The following is a 22291-nucleotide window of genomic DNA, read 5'->3' on the forward strand; positions in this document are numbered from 1 at the left end:
TTGAGGTCTGAGGATAGTATTATTTACTGTTATATATTTACTATTTGTAATATTTAAAGCAAAACAATTTTAAGATTAAGATATATTTATATAAATATACAGCAATATTATCATATTATTATATTATATAGATATAGATAAATATTAGGTAGGTAATATACGTTAGTCATTACTTCACTTCACCTTCTCATAACTATTTTATAACACACAAACATATATGATACATTATATATTATACAAGTATATACGTCAAACCTATACGTTATATCACTTATATCATACTCGTTCTTGTTTTCCATTTCAAATACAATCTCTAGACCGGTAGTGTCGATCCGCGTAGTCGAAACTACATTAATAAATAAGTAAATATATTTTTTACTTACCTACCTATATAATATACTATTTATATATGCCTATATGTTTACATTGCTGTACGAATAATTCAGAGTAGGAGAACACTTAGGAAACCGGTTTTCCATTGGAAACTTTTAGTTCAACTCGGTACTGTGACGTACGCGAAAAGAAATGCAACGAAAGTGAAAACTATTACAACTTGATCCGCAGACCGATGCTGTATTATGTGGTATTGTGGTAATTAGCTAAAAATGAAAAAAGTTACCCATCTATAGGAACTTGCTGACTATTACCCGTCTGAAATCTATATATTTTATGAAGAATGTAAATTCATTATATTATCAGAAGTCGATACATTTTTTAAATGATAAAAAGTATAAACATTTTAAAATGTCAGAACTTTGTGTTGAAACGTATTTTACAGTTATATTTGCATTACTTTTTCTTTAATTAAATTTATTTCAGTTTGATTTTTGAATGTTCCGTCGAGATGGAGATTTTTTTAACTTAACTTTTTGTGAATAACACGCGGAACAATTTTACCTATGTACGTTATGTAATAATATTTAAACATCTAGTGTTTTACTACAAGAATAATACAGTCATAAGAGAAACGTGATGAGAATAATAAATTATAAAAAGTTGTAGTATGCGTTTAAGTCATTTGTGAATGATAGTAAATACTAAATAGAATAGTTATTTTTCGGTAAATCTATACTACATTGTATGGTACTGTCCTTCATGAATAATGAAAAAATATTATTTCAAATTGTGTAATGACTAACGAGTAATAAGTAATTAATAATTGGTAATAAAAATGACAATAAAAAATAAACTTTTATAATGGATATAATATTATATATTACGTTAAACTTTTATTTAAGTTAGTTGATTTTTTTTAATTACTTATATCTTATATTGTAATTATTTTATTCCGATAAAGCATACATATTATGTTTGCCCATTTAAGGTTGTGCCTATAAGTGCATTTCTACATTTATTGATTAATATTTAATTTTACTTTACCTTGACAGATTCTGTTGACGCATTTCGTATACATTACAGAACAAATCATCAGAACAGTCTGCAATCAAATCAGAAAGGATTTTATTAGATGAGTAATACGAAATATATTCCCAAAATAAATTATAAAAACACATTACACATTAACATGTAATATGTAATACACTAATACATCTATATTATGTCAGACCAAAAAATTTAAACACTTATCAATATCATTGGAAAATTTAAAATTTTTATTAATGAACTAAAATTAGGTTTTTTTTAATGTATGACACAATTGATACTACCCATTAAAAATTATCTTTTTAACTTTTTAATATAATTAAAAAAAGTAGAATAGCTCCGTTATCTCGCGTCTTACCTCCTCATCTACTCTCTACTATGTATAATTTGAGCACTGCCGTATTCTTGAACTAATCCTATGGGTTTTATAAATAATTTTTAATTCATAGTTAACTACCTATATATGAATACAAGCTTTGTTATTTAAGCTTTAAGTACATCTTTTTATGATACCCCATACCCCGATACTGCTTAAAATTATGTTTAAGTATTTCTATTCTTAAAATTATAGTCTTTTGACATTTAACTTCCGAGTGCTGATCAACGCATGTTACGATTTTGTCGTTTACTGGACTATATACAGATTTAAGATACGTAATATGTAAATATGTTATGTGTATCTACTTGAAATTGATGCTCTCCGGCTAATATGGTTGTCTTCGTTACCTTTATTCCATTGCATTATTAATCCAAAACCATGCATTAGACTTTAAAGTCATCGATACCAATGATAAGGAAACACGCTTGTCTTAAATTTGCTGAGTTACATAAAAAATTACATTATTGCATATATTTCGTTTAATAGTTCATTAAAAATGATTGGACCAATCATGTGCTACAAAATTGTGTCTAAGGGATAATTAGCTCACTATTGGCTCAATGTTTATTGATATTTTATGTTGACTGACATTTTACTTGTTTAATACAAATAACACCGAAGCACGTGTAATAATTCAATAAGTTTCATTAAATACAAATTAAAATAATAGGTTATGCATTTTAATGTAAAATCTCTGAAAAGTGTAATTTTGAGAAAAATAAAACTTTGTTTAAATTAATCACTTTGCTTGATTCGGATTTATAACTTGATACTGCAAAATTTGTAACACGTAATAAAAAGTTGCAACTGCAATTTTACAGAGTAGATGAACATTATCAAAATTATACGCGGCTGTTGTGTTGCCTACACGTAAAATATTGAGGAACGGGTTTCGCCGTACATATTATAATAAATTTAAATAGAATTGTCAAAGTATTATTTTACCTACAGCGATTGAAGTATTTCAAAGTTTGAATAAGTAAACAAAATTAATTTAATGATTTAAGCTATACAATGCTACATAATAATATAAATATATTATTTTATAAAGTATATTTTACTGTTAATATATTAATATATCGGACTTTGAAAAGTTTTACTCAAATTTATCGATTGTTTACTTACTACCTACATTATTATTATTTTAAATAATTTTACGAAAGATTAAAAGTAAACCATATAATTATGAATATTCAACCAACTGTACATATACTCAATACATTATTTCCATTAGTAAATAAAAATTACCAAATAAAATGTACGGAGACTGTAAATAATTTACAAATGATTACAATAAGAGTTATCTACAAAAACCGATAAAATATATAAATTACGTTAATTTAATTTGCCAATATTTAATCTTTATATTATTTTATTATGAAATTTTGGTGAGTGCCAATATATCTAATATATCAAATTGTAATTAATATTAAATGATAAACATAATAAATAAAAATGAAATATTTTGTAAAAGATGGTTTCCTATTTCAAACACAATTTAATTGAATTAACTACCAGTTACCAAGTATGAAATATTGATATAGATATATGTGCTTTACACTACATATTACTATACTGTCCACCAAGACAGTATAGTTCCCTACAGCCTACATAGTATTTACTCACGATTGTAAATCTTATCTTAACACCTCGGGAATGATAACCATGGATGTTAATTATACCTATACTCTATATAAGTTGTGTAAATGTTTTTTTGGTTACCCATGTTACTAGAATAATGTAACCCAGTGGTCTTCAACCAGTGGGTCGCGATACATTTTTGAGTCGCGTTAGCTTTTCAATTGGGTCGTGATAAGTCTTATTTTTAAAATAAAAATAAAAATTATAAAATTATATAAAGTAAAAAATAATTTTTTAATTATTAAACTTAGAAAATTAATAAATAAAAATACATACTAAAATGTAATTTTTATTTATTCAGTATTAATAGTAATACTGCAAAGCATTAAGCAATTTTAGCTTTTTTATAAAGCTTAGGAGGGTCACGAAAAATGTAGGCTTAAAAAAATGGGTTGCGAGTCCAAAAATATTGAAGACCATTGAACATTGATGTAACCAAAGTACAGTAGAACTTCAATTACCCGGACTAATTAATGTCAAGGGTGATCTGGATAAGCAAATATCCGGATGATTGACGTATGATATATCAAAAGTTATATAATTGTATGAATATATTGTATGTATGTATTTATTATTAATATATATATATAATATAATTTAAAATTCGTAACCATAAACAAATAATTTTATAATATATTTAACTGAAACAAAATAAGCCTTAATTATAATAAGTGACATATTTTTAAACCAAAAAAATAAGCTTTTTTTTCTCATCCAGATGATGATTGGCGTTCGGATAATCGGAGTTCTACTGTATATATTTAATAACTAAAGCTATTTAAATGCTAAATTCTAAAAGTTAAATTTTAACGATTTAGAGGCTAAATCAATTTTTTTTAAACTGTTGGTATCTAATACATAGGTAAATTCAAAGATTGGTGTAAAATTCAAAGATAATATATAAGTATAACTCAATTAGTAAAACTCTTTAGTGATACAAATTCTCTCTTGTTAGTTGTTGCTCCTTCATGTTTTTATATTTTTAAAAAAATATGTATAAAGTAAACTTTTAAATAGCTTTATGTTTATATATCAATTAAAAATACATAAATAAAAATAAAGTCGTAAAATATTAATAAAGATGTATTATACAATTTGAAAGAAGAAACTTCCTTTATTGCATGATCCATTGGTAACAATTGAACTTGATTAATCTCAAGTATAACCTTGTCATAAAATATCGAGACACCGCATCATTTCTTTTTGAGTTTTCGATAGAGATATTCCGGAAGTTTTAAGATTCGTGAGCGTTTATGAGTGGATATGGAATATGGATTATAACTATTTTCAAGTCTTGAATTATAGTCGTACCGAATATTCTGAACACTTAAAGAAATAATTATAGTTCCTTCTTCAATAGAATTCTCGTACGTAAGAAGTTTTGAAATAAGAATACCTAATGTATGATAATCATAGAACATTGTAATTTTGTAAAGAATGATATTGTAAAAAACTTTTTGTATGAAATGAGAATTTTCTCGTATTGGAGTAGTAATTATATAATTTGGCTAAACATTTCAATAGGTTCAAGGCATATTTTTATGAACTACCTATATAAAATAATGTAGGTAATATAAACGTTAAAGGTATACCTACAAGTTTATGCCACTTAATTTCTTTTTATAATATTCGTGTATTTTAAAAAACTGTATTTTGAAAAACTTTAAATATCTTCTGTTCTATAGTTATAAAAATACATATTAATGAATAATAACTTATAATATAAAACAAATATTTATTTTATATTATATTTTTTTATTCGATTATGCTAAAGAAAATGAGATAAAAAAATATGCATAGACTATTTAAAAATTAAAACTCCATAAAGTGGTGGCGGTGGTCCATCTACCGTGAACTATATTATTATAACACATTTTTTTATTGTAAATTATAATTATACTTATACCTTTATGGGATATATTACTTAAATGTTTTCTAGGGTTATTAATAATGGTATTTTATATTATAGTTTATGATGAATGATGATTAATAAATTATAAAAACTATATTATTAATATTGAGAGAAACTATAAAAAATGCTAATTGCTTCTGAGCAGAGTATATTTTAACATGTAAAGTAGGTGGCATGAGTGTCACCTAGTGAAAAATTCTTAAAATATGCTCTGCTTCTGAGCATATTGATGTTTAAATTTTAATATGACATGATTCGCTAATTTTGGTATAATTAATATACACAACTTGTACTGTTTTAAGATAACACAAACTCACCTAGTATTACAATATATTCAATTAGTTTGCCATTTGCTATATGTTTGTACGATTACGTTAGTTGAAAAGGTAGTTGCGCTCGAAAATGGACTAACATAACAATTATGTGGATTAACACTACCGATTACAAAATTACATATTAATAAGGAAATTGCTATGTCAGTGAATGATATTATATTTACACATTCGAAAAAATCAACAAGCAAAAATTTGATTTTGTTTTTTGAATTTGATTCGAATTTGTAGGTTATATTATACCTACGTAATACGTATAAATTTATAATTGACGTCGATAATATTATATTTACTTAACATTTAAAAGTATTTATTATTTAGCGCCAACATTTTTCATTTTACGTGATAACATTTTATCCATCGGGCACCGATGAACAGCGAATGTTGGCATACCTGCGTTTGCGGCTGCTTATTTGATAAGCGACATCGTATACTCGTATACTTTTCTTTACAAATCACATTTCTTCCTATTGGACTGCATTCGTGGTTTTAAACGACAAATTTACTTGCGAACAGCTTTTGGTCTGTGCACAACCAGAAGGTAAGTTTTTTTTTACAAATTATCGTATTTTTAAAGCATTTCATTGAATGATTTAAAGTAAACGAAATTAACAATGTCACGATTAAACACTAGTATTCAGTAGAATCAAACGCTTACGCGTTAACGAAGTTATAACTAGTGTCTAAGACCACATTTTAATTGGAACGATTTTTGTTTTTTTGATATTTATTCATTGGGTTATATTACGGTTTATGTTTATTCATATTCATTAACACTAAGTGTTCGAATGTGTCATATAAAGCTCTTAATACACGTTTTTAAAAATGTTTTGAGGTTATGTTAATACGTTGATTATTTACATGTTAATTTCATTTTATAGAACACATCAACATGCAAATCTTCGTGAAAACCCTTACAGGGAAGACCATCACCCTTGAGGTCGAGTCTTCTGACACTATCGAAAATGTCAAAGCCAAAATCCAAGATAAAGAAGGTATCCCTCCCGATCAACAACGTTTGATCTTCGCTGGCAAACAACTTGAAGATGGACGTACATTGTCAGATTATAACATCCAAAAAGGTATGTTGATTTATAATTGTTCTCATCATTATATGTAATTAAATAGATTTAGGTATGTGTTTTATATAAACACTTAAATATAAGTTAAATACCCATGTACCATTTTATGGTTGAGTAGTTACATTAACTTAATAACTATTAAGATTATTTTCTAAACTTATCACTATTATGAACACCTATAATGTTTCAATTTTGTTAAATATTAATTTATTTTTCAATTTAAATAAATCCATTATATTAAATATTTATTCTAAATTTAAATATCAGTGTTAAAATATTTTAATTTTATTATTTCATGGTTTGTTATATAAACATAATTTGTAGTCGATCTTGATCCACATAATTTATAAAAATTATTAATTTTTTTTATTATTATTTAGAATCTACATTGCATTTGGTATTACGTCTCCGTGGTGGTGTTATTGAGCCCACTCTTCGTTTGTTGGCCCAGAAATACAACTGTGACAAAATGATATGCCGTAAATGTTATGCTCGTCTCCACCCAAGAGCAACTAACTGCCGCAAGAAGAAGTGTGGACACACAAACAACTTGCGCCCAAAGAAGAAGTTGAAGTAAACATATTTTGGTCATACTCCGAGGAAAATTAACAACTTTTTCTTGGTTTTACATTTTATCATTCAATTGTTAAATAACAAATTTATAAAACAAATAAACCATAAATAAAAAAAGAATGTCTTGATAATTTATTTTTGACAATTTATTATTCTTAAAATTTAAATTCATTTATATTTTATTTTTATTATTTTTTTTGTGGTGTCTTAGTAATTGGAAATCTTGGTATCTACTAAAGAAAAATTAATTATATTATTATTTATCTAATCCATGAATATTAAAAGAATTAAAAATAAATGTTGGAGGCGGATAGGTCTATCGGGAAATTGGGATTTTTCTGGTAGGTCCCTGTTTGTACCAAATTATGGGGCCGCCAGTCCCAATGGTATTTTATGTTCATAATGTTTTTAATAATATATTTATATCGAACTATAATATACAATTTTGAAACAGTTTATTTTATTGGTATTTGGTTTATTATAATTAATAATGAATACTTTTGCATTAATGTTAATAATTCATGATATTGTAATATCTATTTTTAGAGTATGATAGTGATAAAGAAATGGGTATACTGTCAATTACAAATCTACGACGGTTGTATGTTACAAGAATTTTTAGAAAGTTTAATGGTAATGAGTATTGAAAAAGAAATGTTAACTAAAATCAAATACTATATAGTATTTGCTAAAATTAACCCTAATGATATTATTGATAAGATGGTTACACAAAATTATCTATTAAAAAAAAATTAATTTATTAATAAACATGACTATAGGTCGTATTAATATTCTCTTAATATTTTTATAAAATGTTCTTTCAATATTAAAAAATAAATAAAAGTATATTGAGTAAATTTATTATTTATTAACTTTAAAAAATAAAATTTTAGGCTCTCGAATTAAATTTCCAATAACGTAAAATAGTCCCTGGTATTATCTAATTTAAAAATAAAAATTATCTTATAAAAAAAGTACTTTTCATTGATACTTATTTATTATAACTTATTTTTAATGATTTTTGAGAGTAATCACAAATTCACAATATTGTGAGAGAATAGCTTAAGATATAATTGAATTTGTTTTATAAGGTTAGGGATTTATCCATGCATATTATTAAATAAGTTCTTGGTTATATAGTGTAGTTTAAATGAAAATAGAAAAACAATTTATACATATTTTATAACCATAGTGATTCAAAGTAAGACTATCTAGTTGCTGTTCCTAATTGTTAAATTATAATTTTTATATAAGGATAGTACAATGGGACATATTGTATATCTGAACATGTTATTTTGTTCTTACAAATATTCAAAATGCTATATTTTAGTTAGCATAAACCAATTTTGTATTTATAGTGAATTTAAATAATTATCAAACTATGTTAACGGTAGGTAAAAAATAACAGTGTTTTTTTAGTTTTTTATAATTTTATAATAAAAATTTGCTATGTTTTAAGGTGAAGTAAACCCATGTGCGAGTATATTGAGTGCAACATCCTCTTTAGTAGTTAAAATTGAATTAAATGTTTTAAATTTCCCATGTGTCAAACTTAAAAAATCTAATCAATTATTTGCTAGAATTATAAAAAATATAAATGTTAATGTAGACAATAAAATAAGACCAAAATGTCATATTTTGAAAGAGTTTATTAAAAATATGAGTATAGAAATTTAAAATACTTGATATCCTTTTTTATTTAATGTTTATTTTACTATAAGTTTATAAGCAACAGTAAACTTTTGTTAAATTTTGATCACAGTCATATTGTCTAGAATCTAGATATATGTTTTTACATGCACAAAATGTTGACTATTGATCATGTGCACTTAATTAGAGTAATTAGAGATTTATATACATTATGTGTTAATAACTTACAAGTTAAGACTATTATTCTCACTGTAAAATAGATGAGATTGTATAAAAACAATTCTTGGTTATTCGCTTTATTCTCATTTATTTAAATTTTACTATGTAACTACATAATAAAAAGTTAACATATTTAAAAATACATATAGGTAGGTATAATATAATTAATACTTAAACAAATTAGTAGACTTAATTAGTAGCTACTAGCTAATATAAAATAAATACCAATACCAGTGTTAGGTATTACAAAAATTACCAGAACTTTATTATAATATTGTAAGTACCTACCAAACGTTTTATTTGTATTTTTTCAATAATGAGATAACAAAATGACTGCAACCTCTTAATGTAATGTAACTTATACCTAGATTACTTATTCCATGCTTTAAAATTATAATATATAAATAGAGCTAGGGCATGGCCATTTGCTATTACTAAAATACAAATAATAGGCTACTGTATACTAATTTCTAAGCAAGCACAATGCCACAATGCCACAATGTACATACCTACTTTAAATAAGGCACCTATATCGTGTATGATGTATTGAATATATTTTAAAGTAAGTATACCTTATTTGATAATTTTGAACCATGTATGGTATTTTTATTGTTGTGAACAAATTGCAGTTGAACTATTTTATAAAATACTTAAAAATTATAAGTACAATTTCTAGAAAATTTAAGGTTTTAATAAAGATAAAGATTCTGTCAATCACCCACTTATTTAAATTAGGAAAATCAAAAATAGATAATTCAAACTTCAGTCAATAAGAAGTAAATCTAACTATATTATTTTTTTTTTCATTCTTATAATTCATAATTAACTACTTATATGTCATAATAATTGAACACTGGTAATTTATTTTAAATTAAAACCAAATTCATAAGTATTATTTTAATAGAAAAAATGTTTTTTAATCTAACTCAAATAATCAAATAGGTAACAAAATTTTGTAATGCACATTAAATTGAGAATAGTGTAGGTAGTAGTGTACCTAACCTATGTACACTTGTTATGCATATAATAGTAGGTAAATATTTTTTACAGCAATTATCAGTTGCAAAGATCTTAAATTTAAAGTATATTTAACAAAAATTTTTGTTTCAATAATCGTGTTAGGACTGTTAGTATTTAACAAAATTGCATGTGGAAAAATTAACATTTTCATGTAAAGTACCTATCTATTTTGTATTTACAATATTTGCATGCAATAGAATAACTGATTTTAATTTATTTAATTTGTAGTGGTTTGTATATTTTAGGGCTTTATAGATGTGTTTTTAATATCAAATAAGAGCTCAAAAATTATTGCAGTCAAAAAAGTAGGTATCAAATATTAAACAATATTAAAATTTAGAATAATTAAGGTTAAAATTGTTATGTAATTTTTATTATTAGGTACTATGTTTATATTATATAATGATAATAACGATTGTAACATGTTGCTCACCTCTAAATTTCCTTAGCTAGCCCCTGTGGCCTAATGGATAAGGCATCGGTCTCCTAAACCGGGGATTGTGGGTTCGAGTCCCACCAGGGGTACGCGTCAATTTTTGCAATTCGTTCATGTTTTTCTTGTGCCACCAATATTATTTCTTATTCCTATACAATTTTTGTATTTATGTATTCTTATCGTTTCACACACATTTGTGGATTAAGTATAATATATATATCTGGTATACTTGAGTCTATTGAGTTGATGAGGCTTAAGAAGTTTAAGGACATATCATTATCTAAGTAAAGAAAATATAATATCATCAATTTGTTTTATTTTAGTTTTGAGAACATAAATGCATTATCTTATTAGTATGATAAATAATAATGTTCGAAATAATTTATTACGAAGTGGAATATTGGGATCGGGAGTAAATTTTAGTACTCAAAAAGTCAACTTGAAATTACAAATTATTTTGTATTATATTCGTTCTGCGCGTTAGCACTCAATTTTTTTTTAACACGTCAAAGATAATTTTCGTATAAATAAATGGATTCGCTCATCTAGTTTCAATTTTTTTTTAAATTTAAATATAACTTATGAAAAAGTAGGTTCTGCTGTAGTCTGTATGAAGTGTACATAGTACATAGACATTGAAAAGTCACTGTAAAATAATGATTGAGACTGAAATAATCAAAAAAGGAACATATTATATACTACATGATTCAATAATATTATATAGAATCGTAGAACTGGACAGACCACAGACATACACATTATACGATACTACGAGAGGGGTATGCGATGGGATTGGTGTAGTCTTGGAGTTAGTACTAATAACGACTATCGACCAGGTGTGAGGTGACAACCGGTGATGACTGAAGAGTTCCAAAAGAATTCTACTGACTTGCCTTCAAAAATACAGGCGACGGTCAAGTCAGTAGGTATTTTACGTTCGCGGCAGCGACATCGGCGCGTCGTCCGCACCATCATTAATATTGTAATATTTTTCATGTACATAAAGTGTATAAATATTTATTTTGAACTCTATATCAAGGTCTACAACAATGATTGAATTGTTATCAAGGTGATTTTATATGATGCGCGTGTTAAAGACTAAAGTACTGTACATATCAGACACAACGGAGACTGCGTGATGGCGAGACTATTTTGAAATAGCCGTATTCAGTATATACGAGTGTAAGAACGAAGACGCCCAAACAAAATCATGTTTTTACCTACACCCTTTTAATTTTTTCACGACCACGAGTAATATGTATTAAATCTATTCGATCTATAAGTCTACGGACCCGCAATGTCGTTTTAAAACAATTTATGAAATTTACCTAATTTTTTATTTTTAATACACGATTATGTTCTCATCTAAAATGTGGCCGAGTTCGTTTTTTTGTTCTGCCGTCTTATGCATCGCAGCCTTCACCACAGTCACGAGGGCGGCAAATATATTAGTGTTTATGCCGTTGCCGATCAAAAGCCATTTTCGCGGATTTCAACCGCTGTTCGAAGAGTTAGCACACCGAGGACACAATGTAACGGTAGCTAGTTCGTTCCCTCTAGATCGGCCGATTGCCAATTATACGGATATAGGACCGTTTGTTAACAAAGATAGAGGTTCGTATACTTTAAAAATGCGTACAATGTTATAGATAATCGAAAACGCATAAAACGAATTCCATCATCAATGCGGTTCAATTACAAAATTATAATTTTGTATGTTTTGTAAAAATACTAATTAATATTGAATTTAATTCAGACTCACCATTCTGTTTCACTCGCGTTTATGGATATGTATAATGAATATTATTTAGTATATTTATTTTCGTTTTTTTTTTTATGGTCGTATAAAATATTTTTTATTTATCGCTCTAATTAGTAGTTAAATTAATACATTGTACAATGTACAAAAACCATACACTACTCGAGTACTCGACTATATCAGTTCGTTGTATCAATCATATTATAAATTATATAATAGCATGTTGTATTTGATAAAAATATAACGATGGTATAGACATAAAATATTTTATACCTAATTGAAATTTTAGCCGTACTGAGTATTTTTTTTTTTTACATTTTATTAACTTAATAGTTAATTTTTGTTTCAGAGAGAAACGTAATGGATTTAATACACATGAACTTTGTAACGTCGGTCCAGGTGAAATGGAGCCTTGGCGTAAAATTATCCGAAACAGTCATGTCGAACGAGAACATGAAAAGGTTCATGCAACAATCGAGTTCGTATTCGTTCGATTTGGTCATGATCGAAACGTTTTGTCAAGAGTACACTGTCGCCATGGGCCACAAATTCAACGCCCCTGTCATAAATCTGGCACCGGCAATGCTTTGGGTTAGTGTCAGCAAATGGCTACACGTTCCTTCCACATTTTCATATATACCGGACGTGTGTTTACAAACGGCGGGAAACATGGGCTTCGTAGAACGATTAAAAAACACTATAACTGGGCTCATGCAGTCTTATGTTGAAAATTACCTATATTTACCTAAAATGAAAGAAGTGATGAACACATACTTCAAATACGAAGGCTGGGAGTTCAGGCCTCCGCTCGAGCATATGTTGAACAATGTGTCACTAACATTGGTCAACTCAAATTTTGCGATTGGTGTAGCTAGACCATATTTTCCCGGTATCGTTGAAATAGGTGGAATGCACATAAAAAATCCAAAATCTTTACCCGAAGTGAGTTATAAAAGTTAGTTGTACCTAACTGATATAAAAAGGTACTAATTGCTGTATACTACTTTTGCAGTATGCTTTTCTTTTCTGGAGTTATCTGTCAATTCAAACAATTTGTATTAGTTGTAAAAAGTATTTTTTATTTTAAATATTTTTGTTTTCCTATTTTAGAATCTTCAAACATTTTTAGATGATGCAGATGAAGGAGTAATATTTTTCAGTTTTGGTACGGTGGTCAATTTAAATGACTTACCTAAAGAAAAATTGAACATTTTTCTTAGTGTTATTCAAAAATTAAAACAAAAAGTAATACTCAAGTGGATACCTAATGATAGTGTACAGCTGTCTAAAAACATTATGACTGGTTCATGGTTTCCACAAAACGACATTTTAGGTAAATATGTTAGTAAAATAAAATAATGAGAATTTAATTATCACTATTTTTAATTTTAATTTTGATGTTACCTACATGATTTCAGGAGCGTATCCAGGAATTTTTCAAGGGGGCCTAAATTTTTTTAACATAAAATATCATACAATTAGTGGTTTGCACCTTAAGAATTTTAAATTCTGTCAATCAATGGGATGAGTCCAAATTCGAACCCTCCTTGGATACGCCCCTGTATGATTTATATTGGTACTTTACAGGAAAAGTTAAATAGGCGCCTAATATAGTACTATAAAGAATTTACTTAAGTAGTTAAGTGCTTACGACTTATTTCATATTACCTATATAATAATTTATGTAGGTATAGGTATAACTAACTATATAAAATATTAATTTCATTTTTAAATGAAATTTTTTGTTGCACAGAAAACTTAGACATGGGCATGGGCCTGGCAAAGTAAAAATTGCACCGTTATCTACGCTATTTAGTATTTCATTGTAATAAAATTAATTTATATAGATTTGTATGTATATATTATATGCAGTGAAACCTGCATATACAACGAATAGTCACAAAACTATCAAAACTATTTGTTATAAAAAGAAGTTCATTATAAATATAGGTTTAAGTATTTTTTTAGTCAAACTCATACATGTAGGTAGTATCTATTTACTAAAATATTGTATTTTTATTAAATAAAGATCAGTAACATATATTACATTTAATTTATCATAGCCTATAGGCTATAGGTATACAAATAACGTCATTAATAACGGAAGTACAAGAATATTACCTAAAAGACTTTATTATATATACATATATGTATATACATACAACTATGAGATTACTTATATATTTGGTTGTAATCGCGTTTCTCATAATAACCGACGACGCTGTGTATATAATATATGACACTACATTGTATGAAATTATAATTGAGTTTGAATTAAGACTATTGTTTATTATTTGTTGTCGGAAAGAAATATTATTGACCGTCTCGGTAATAGAAAACGTCATTATTATAGACAGGTTAAAATACACTGGAAAACCTATCTTATCGGCTTTTATTATTTTGTCCGTTAAGTCATGTCTCACTGTATATATAATATATGTGTATATTATGTAATTGGAAATTATGACAACTTCTAATAAAGTAGGATGATTACCTATAATCATTTTTGTAGTTTATTAGGCAATGTTTATCACTTATCAGTAGTTATCACGCATCACTTTCCTACTCTTAAAGTCTTAAGAATTACTTTTAAAATTTATATTATAAATAAATTTCGTATCGAATATATTTCGTATATCGTATATATTTAGCTATAGGACAAATAAATCAAAATATCTAAAAAAAATTAAACTGACTATTGTCTGTAATATTGTTTTGGGTATTATATTATATTTTAAATAATTTACATTTCATTTTACCGTGTACTTATCATTTTCTTCTATCGTCTGAAAATGTTAACATGTACCACATTTATAGGTAATGATATAATTTATTTCCCTTAAGTATTAGGAATTGTCATAATCTCTAAACTGTAACATTTTTGGTAATATATACATAGATATTTAGTATGTATTATATTATATAGCACATCCAAACGTTAGACTTTTCATAACTCACGGAGGATTGCATAGCATAGAAGAAACCGTTAGTAACGCAATACCTATAGTTGGAGTACCATTTTTTGCTGACCAGTATTTAAATATGAAAATAGTTGAGCAAAAAGGGTTTGGTAAATTAGTAAATTTTTTTGAAATGACTGAAGAATCGTTTGAAAATGCCATCAAAGAAGTATTGTTGAATGTGATGTATGTCTAAAGTATTAAATAAATTTATAAATAATAATATAAACTTTAAAAATAAATAATTTAGGTTTAAAGAAATGGCAAAAATCCAGAGTCAGGTATTCAAAGATCAACCGATGAAACCCTTAGATCGAGCTGTTTACTGGGTCGAATATATTCTTCGGAATGGCGGAGCTGAACATCTTAAAAGTGACTCATTAGAGTTAAATGATGTACAGTATTTTTTGTTGGACATATCATTGATTTCTCTTGTTTTAACTGGACTGATTATTTGGTTATGTAGTTTAGTAGTTGCACAAATTATATCTAAAAATAAAATACAGCATAATTTCTTATTTTAAAACTTATTTATACAATTTTGACTTTGTAAATTATTATTATTAATCAATAAAAATATTTTTAACAAGTATAATTTTGTGTTATTTTTTGAATTGTCTATTTTTTTTTATTTCCGTGTAAATAAATAAGTACTTATATACAAAGTGAAAAATCTAATGGTAGGTATATATACTGCCCTCCTAAGCCAAAAGGCAGTAAGCAACAATGTAGTAGTTTTTCTAAATCATATTGTTTTTTTTTATCACATTGTCAAAATGAAATAATAAATTAATAATTCTCTAATAACTTTTCCTGTAGAATCCAATAACACTCATAAATAATATAAACTCTAAAATACATTTTAACATTCTTAATACCTCAAAACGCATATACCTACATACTTTTAGCTTAGATAAATAAGACATTAATATTATTGTTTACAGACATTAATATTACACAAAGATATTGTATTTGAAATACTTTTGTAAAACGGGAACCAATTCAGTCAAATGGGAACTTCAACTACTCCTATAATATATTATACTACATATAAAATAGTATTCAACACAATTTCTAACGTAGATCGTTGATTTTAATTTTACATTTTGAGCGGAGCAATAAACAGCTTGTCATCTGCAGATATCAAAGTATTATAAATTAATCAAAATTTGCCAATTAATACACAAAACATGAAAAATTGAAATTATGCTGCACGTGGAAATACCATATATTATTATACGTATAAATAGCTCAAAATTTGAAGATTAAACAAATTCAATTAACTAATTAAATTTTGATATGTTATACAATACTTTTACTCAAAAAATAAAAAGAGCCATTAACTTCATTAAAAATAATTTAAATTTAAATTTCCAGAAAATGCAGAGCTTTAGCGCTCTCAATTTTTTTAATCGAAATTGCGTCCATGGTTAAAATTTTTAATTTAACTAGAAAAAAAAGTTAATGCGAAATAAACAAAAAATACAGATAACTGTACGGTCTCTTTCGTGTTAAAATTGATAATAGGTCAATTAAGTATTATACTAATCTAATCATATGAATAATCTTAAGTTCACTGCCGGTTTAATTCTACGGATGTTAAACATGCTTTGTTATTTATATGTCATAAGACCATATAATCATAATATTTATTTCTAACCGTTTAATAATTAAAATTCCAACAGAATTAGCGGATAAATGGTGCTTACAGCTTATACTTTTATCGCATTTATTAAACAACTATAATATATCTTTTTGATTTTTAAATAGGTTATAATAATAGTTATATGTTTTGTGGCCAAGATATTTGGAATAAACGATGATATGTAATAATAAAACTTAAGCACTTTTTTAAAAAAGCACATTTTAATTAATAAAATATTGATATACACAATCAGATCGATCTAATTATAGGTAATTTATTAATATCAATTACAAACTCTGTTGTTATGTATTGTATATATTTATGAGTCCATGACTTATGTCGCATTGATATCTATCAGCTATCCTGCATGTAGGTATAAATGTATTATGTATAATCTTATGACTCCGAGACATTATTCTCAAAATTTGCACATAGTTGTACTGCTGTACCGTCGTCACGATAATACTAAAAAGACTTACAATAGGGATTTTTAACTATAAGTACTTGTATTAATAATTAATATAAATATAAATCTCTTAGTTCAGAACAAAGTTTCCTCAAACTATTAAGATATAACGATATGTAACCTTTGCGCATCTCTTTTATTCTGTTGGATTTTAAACGACGGTGATGCGTAGTACTAAAATTGAAATTTTCTATCTGTGCAATTTTGTAAACAAACACTAACTGTATAATGTTACGCAATATATCAGTTTAAAACTGCACATCGGGATAAAATATTTTACAAAAATAATAGTAATGTATTAGCAATAGCAATTCAACGTGTCTTACAGCGGCGATTGAAGGTCAGACTGGAATACAGTTGCTGTAAACAAGGCGGTCTGTCCACTCTCACTAATCGTTCAGTTGTATAGTATGTATTATAGGTATACCTACAATCCAATAATAATAATATTATTATTACCATCATCGCCATCACGATCGTAGGCGACGCGTACGCTTTATTTTTTTTAAATATAAATCACTCTATCTCGCAGTCTCGCGCCTCAGTCGGACGTCGACGTCGAGCGGACGAATATGTCTCGGAAAAAACAAATTTAATAAAAACGCTAACTAAATAATATTATATAATAACGATAAGAGTAAAAATGTATTTTGTCGTGCTCGCGGCCGTTTGCCGGCTGACACTGCCGCTGTTGCTGCTGCCGGCGGTCTTATCGCCACCGACCGCGCTCGCCGCGAATATTTTGGCGTTCATGCCCATGCCGCTGAAAAGCCATTTCGGTGGGTTTCAGCCGATGTTCGAGGAGTTAGCCCTACGAGGTCACAACGTCACTGTGGTTAGCGCATTCCCGTTGACGGGCCGACGCGTACCGAACTACACCGACGTGGATGTGATGCCCCCGCAAGGTGTTCCTGGTAGTATACGATACCAATATATTATTAGAATAATATCTTTGTCGGGTTGGGGGTCTGCAGCCCTCATATTTTCTCTTTATTAATCTGTGAAGACATTTCTACTAAACCTTTCTGCTAAGTTAGTAAATTTGAAATGACTTGTAATAAATAAAAATTTACATTAATATTTTTATACATATATAATATTTACCCTTACCATGCCACCCTCACTATATCTAACACAAGTAAGTTTCTGGGTTAAGGGACTAAGTTTTGAAAATGTTGAATACATTTTGACTACTTTTGCGCGACGGTCGTATAATAATGGTTATAATTTGTATACATTTTTTCTGCGCTATTACAGCCTTTGACGTGATGCATTTGGTCAACTCTAATTTCATGATTTCGGTAACGAACAGATGGTTTTTCGCCAATCTCTTGTCAAACCAAATGGAGCATCCAAATTTGAAAGCATTTGTGCGGTCGGAGGACAACTCGTTCGATCTGGTCATAATCGAATCGTTTCTGCAGGAATACACCGTGGCCATTGGCCATAAATTCAACGCTCCTATCGTCAACCTATCGCCGTCAATGGTGTGGGTCAGTGCCAGTAAATGGTTGCATTTACCTGCGACATTTTCGTATGTGCCGGATTGCTGCATAGGCGTAACGGACGATATGAGTTTCGTGGAGCGTATAAAAAACACCATCGTCGGACTTATGGAAATGTTCGTGGAAGACTACCTGTATATTCCTATGATAAAGACGCTAATGAGTAAGCACTTTTCATACGCTGGTTGGCAGTCGAGACCGACGCTCGAGAAAATGCTGAATAACGTGTCACTAACGCTGATGAACGCTCACCATGCGACCGGGGTGTGTCGACCGTATCCCCCAGGTGTTGTCGAAGTAGGAGGAATGCATATCAAAGAACCGAAACCGTTACCAAAAGTGAGCCCTAAATTTAAGATTTAAATAGTAGATGGCATAATAATATTAAATTAAATTGAGCTTATAATAAGGGTGCCATATAATTAATAATAAAATAAATAATTATTTTTTATCGATATATTTTTTTTTGAACGACAATAATTATTAATTTGAAATATCGTAAAAATTATTGATTTGAATATTTTTAAAATTTAGATATTTAGATGTCCCAACATTTTTTTTTTTTTTTGGGGGGGGGAATGACCTTTTAAAAAATTTAAAGATGAAAATATTATCTGTGTTCTTTCGTCGGCTTTTTATTGTATTTTAATTTTTAAACGAGTTGTGAATATGTAAAATATTTAAGTATATTTAAAAATACTCATAATTTATTTAAAAAATTAAAATGCCGTAAAAAACCAACGAGAGAACACAGATAAAGTTCTCACTTTTAAGTTTGATATAGGTCATTTTACTCTAATATTTAATATTTAAACTAAAAACACATAATTTATCTTACTGAACGAAAATTTGCCATGTTATATAAGTTATATAAATTATATAGTTATATAAGTTTGTAAGACGAATTCAACACATTCGCGTTCTCTAAAGATTAAATAGCAATAAATAATAATTATTATTAATGTTTAATAATTAAATAATATACAATGCAATATCATTATTCATTGCACTACAAATTGAAAAATTAAATTTTTTTAGGGTTTACAAGATTATATTGATTCTGCTTCTTATGGTGTCATATTTTTCTCTTTTGGTTCAATCGTCAATTTATCAAACTTACCAAAAGAAAAATTGAATAGTTTTCTTAATGTCATCAGTCGTTTAAAACAAAAAGTAATTATAAAATGGGTACCAGACAAAAGTATAAAATTGCCACATAATGTTATGGTCGGTTCGTGGTTGCCTCAGAATGATATTTTAGGTAATTTGTTATTTTCGAATTTAATTGAGAATATAATTAAAAATCTATAACATATTTTTTAACTTAATGTCTGTGTGTATATTGTATATAGCTCATTCAAACGTAAAACTTTTTATTACTCATGGGGGTTTGCACAGTATTGAGGAAGCTGTGTATAATGGAAAACCGGTGATTGGCATACCATTTTTTGCTGACCAACTATCGAACATGAGGTTAGTCGAAAAAAACGGCTATGGAAGAATGATAACTTATGATAAACTTACCGAAGAATCATTTGGAAAAGCAGTTGAAGAAGTATTAAAAAATCCGACGTACGTATATTATTATAATATAGGTGCATAATAATAGTTATATAATAATACATTAATTTAAAATACATTAATCGTGTTCAATTTGCATATTAATTGATTCATCAGGTTTAAGGAAAAGTCAATGATCCAGAATCAGGTGTACAGAGATCAACCGACGAAACCTTTAGATCGTGCTGTATACTGGATAGAGTACGTGATTCGGAACGATGGAGCTAAATATCTAAAGAGTGACTCTTTAGGACTAAACACTGCGCAGTACTTTTTGTTTGACGTAACATTATTTTTAATTTTACTAACAGCAATTATTACTTGGTTGGGTTACCGTGGAATCGTTAAGGTTTTATCAAAATGTATAGCAAACTAAATCTAAAAAATTACATTTCTTAGTGTAGAGTACCTAATTCTTATATACATTGATTTTATTGTTATTTTCATGTTCACATACGATAGAAATAATATTTATACATTTTTACATTTTCGCATAGTTATAAATTATAAATTATAATTTGGAAGGATGAATGATGACTTTCTAAGTGATCGTTTATATTCATGTATATAATAATGTGTATGTACAAAACAGTTTAAATTTTATTCAGATTTAAATTCTATATAAAATAAATTTTTTTTCTCTTTAAGTTGTTATAGGTAGTTATTAAAAAATTATTATAAAATAGACATAAGAAATTGTATCAAAATAAAATGTAAGTACCTATAAAATAGTATTATAAGTATGTTAAATGCATATAAATATATATATTTATAACATATTATATTATTTATATTTGCATCTTGGTTTTTAAACTATAAAACCTAAAATTATTTAATTAGATACACGTTATTATTATTAGTATAGCACTCTATACCAGTGTTTCCCAATATTTTTGTTATGGCGAAAAAATACAATAAAATTGTTATTATATAGGTAATAAATAAAACGTTTTATCCGTTATACGAAAATACATTGATTAAAAAAATGTATCAATGAGGTTACCATATTAAAAAAATTATACTAATCATTGGTAATCAGTGGTAGATTGATGAAAATTCCGGTTAAAAAAAAAATAATGATAATTATAAGAGTGGGCTGTATAAACTTACGTGAAATTGATGACAAAATATAAGTCTTCTCCAGTCCAAAAACATATAGGTGCACGGTGCACGTAAAAAAAGTATACCATTATAATTAAGTATAAATATTGATAATCATTTTAATTTCAATAAATAAAAATTATAATGTATTAATTATGTCATAATATAATAATATTACAATAATGAATAATGAATATTTTTTATGAATTTTGTTGAATATAACATAGATTATTTTATGATAATTTTTAATTTTTCTTTTTATTATGGTTACGAACAGCAACTCTTCAAAAATATTTTGTTACCCAGTCGTAATCCATAGGACGGGAAACATTACTCTATAGTCTAATTACTAGTCTATCCAATAGTTGTAATCGATCCTTTGAATTCATTATAAACAGTTGTATTCCTACCCAGATAGCATGGGAAATCGACATAAATCAGAAAATTAAATTAAAAAATATATATAACAGTGAGATCTAGTGATGGAAATGACGATGATTCATTTAGTTCAGAGCTATGATGTAGATAAAAACAAAACCGATAGATAGCGTAGTTGTTATTATTATTGTTGTCCATACCGTAGACCCTATACTTGGTATGAGGTCTATGGTCCATACAAATAACAAAAAATAAAATATTAAATAATTAATTAAATTTTGTGTTTTAAA

At 27.2% G+C, this 22291-nt stretch overlaps 2 protein-coding genes and 1 non-coding gene across 3 annotated transcripts; all 3 read left to right on the forward strand.

The window, feature by feature from the left end:
• Positions 1–6051: 6051 nt before the first annotated feature.
• On the forward strand, positions 6052–7437 carry LOC113550079 (ubiquitin-60S ribosomal protein L40). The gene is made up of 3 exons (XM_026951695.1): positions 6052–6188; positions 6529–6729; positions 7110–7437. The coding sequence occupies exons 2-3, from the start codon at positions 6540–6542 to the stop codon at positions 7304–7306; spliced, it is 387 nt and encodes a 128-aa protein (XP_026807496.1). The 5' UTR covers positions 6052–6188; positions 6529–6539; the 3' UTR covers positions 7307–7437.
• A 3206-nt stretch (positions 7438–10643) lies between these two features.
• On the forward strand, positions 10644–10716 carry Trnar-ccu. The gene has a single exon. It is a non-coding gene; the product is annotated as a tRNA-Arg (tRNA).
• An 872-nt stretch (positions 10717–11588) lies between these two features.
• Positions 11589–20945, forward strand: LOC113548996. The gene is made up of 10 exons (XM_026950126.1): positions 11589–12241; positions 12736–13328; positions 13497–13719; positions 15313–15532; positions 15597–15855; positions 18083–18371; positions 18715–19301; positions 20001–20223; positions 20315–20534; positions 20640–20945. The coding sequence occupies exons 1-10, from the start codon at positions 11983–11985 to the stop codon at positions 20896–20898; spliced, it is 3132 nt and encodes a 1043-aa protein (XP_026805927.1). The 5' UTR covers positions 11589–11982; the 3' UTR covers positions 20899–20945.
• The last annotated feature ends 1346 nt before the right edge of the window (positions 20946–22291 follow it).

This window comes from Rhopalosiphum maidis, chromosome 4 (assembly GCF_003676215.2).
Source record: "Rhopalosiphum maidis isolate BTI-1 chromosome 4, ASM367621v3, whole genome shotgun sequence".
NCBI lineage: Eukaryota > Metazoa > Arthropoda > Insecta > Hemiptera > Aphididae > Rhopalosiphum > Rhopalosiphum maidis.

Bases quoted from the DNA above. Each gene is read 5' to 3' on its own strand.
- LOC113550079 (XM_026951695.1), top strand. From the start codon at position 6,540: ATGCAAATCTTCGTGAAAACCCTTACAGGGAAGACCATCACCCTTGAG. The intron at 6,730-7,109 runs GTATGTTGATTT...ATTATTATTTAG, and splicing joins AGATTATAACATCCAAAAAG to AATCTACATTGCATTTGGTA.
- LOC113548996 (XM_026950126.1), top strand. From the start codon at position 11,983: ATGTTCTCATCTAAAATGTGGCCGAGTTCGTTTTTTTGTTCTGCCGTC. The intron at 15,533-15,596 runs GTATGTCTAAAG...TAAATAATTTAG, and splicing joins GAAGTATTGTTGAATGTGAT to GTTTAAAGAAATGGCAAAAA. The intron at 19,302-20,000 runs GTGAGCCCTAAA...AAATTTTTTTAG, and splicing joins AACCGAAACCGTTACCAAAA to GGTTTACAAGATTATATTGA.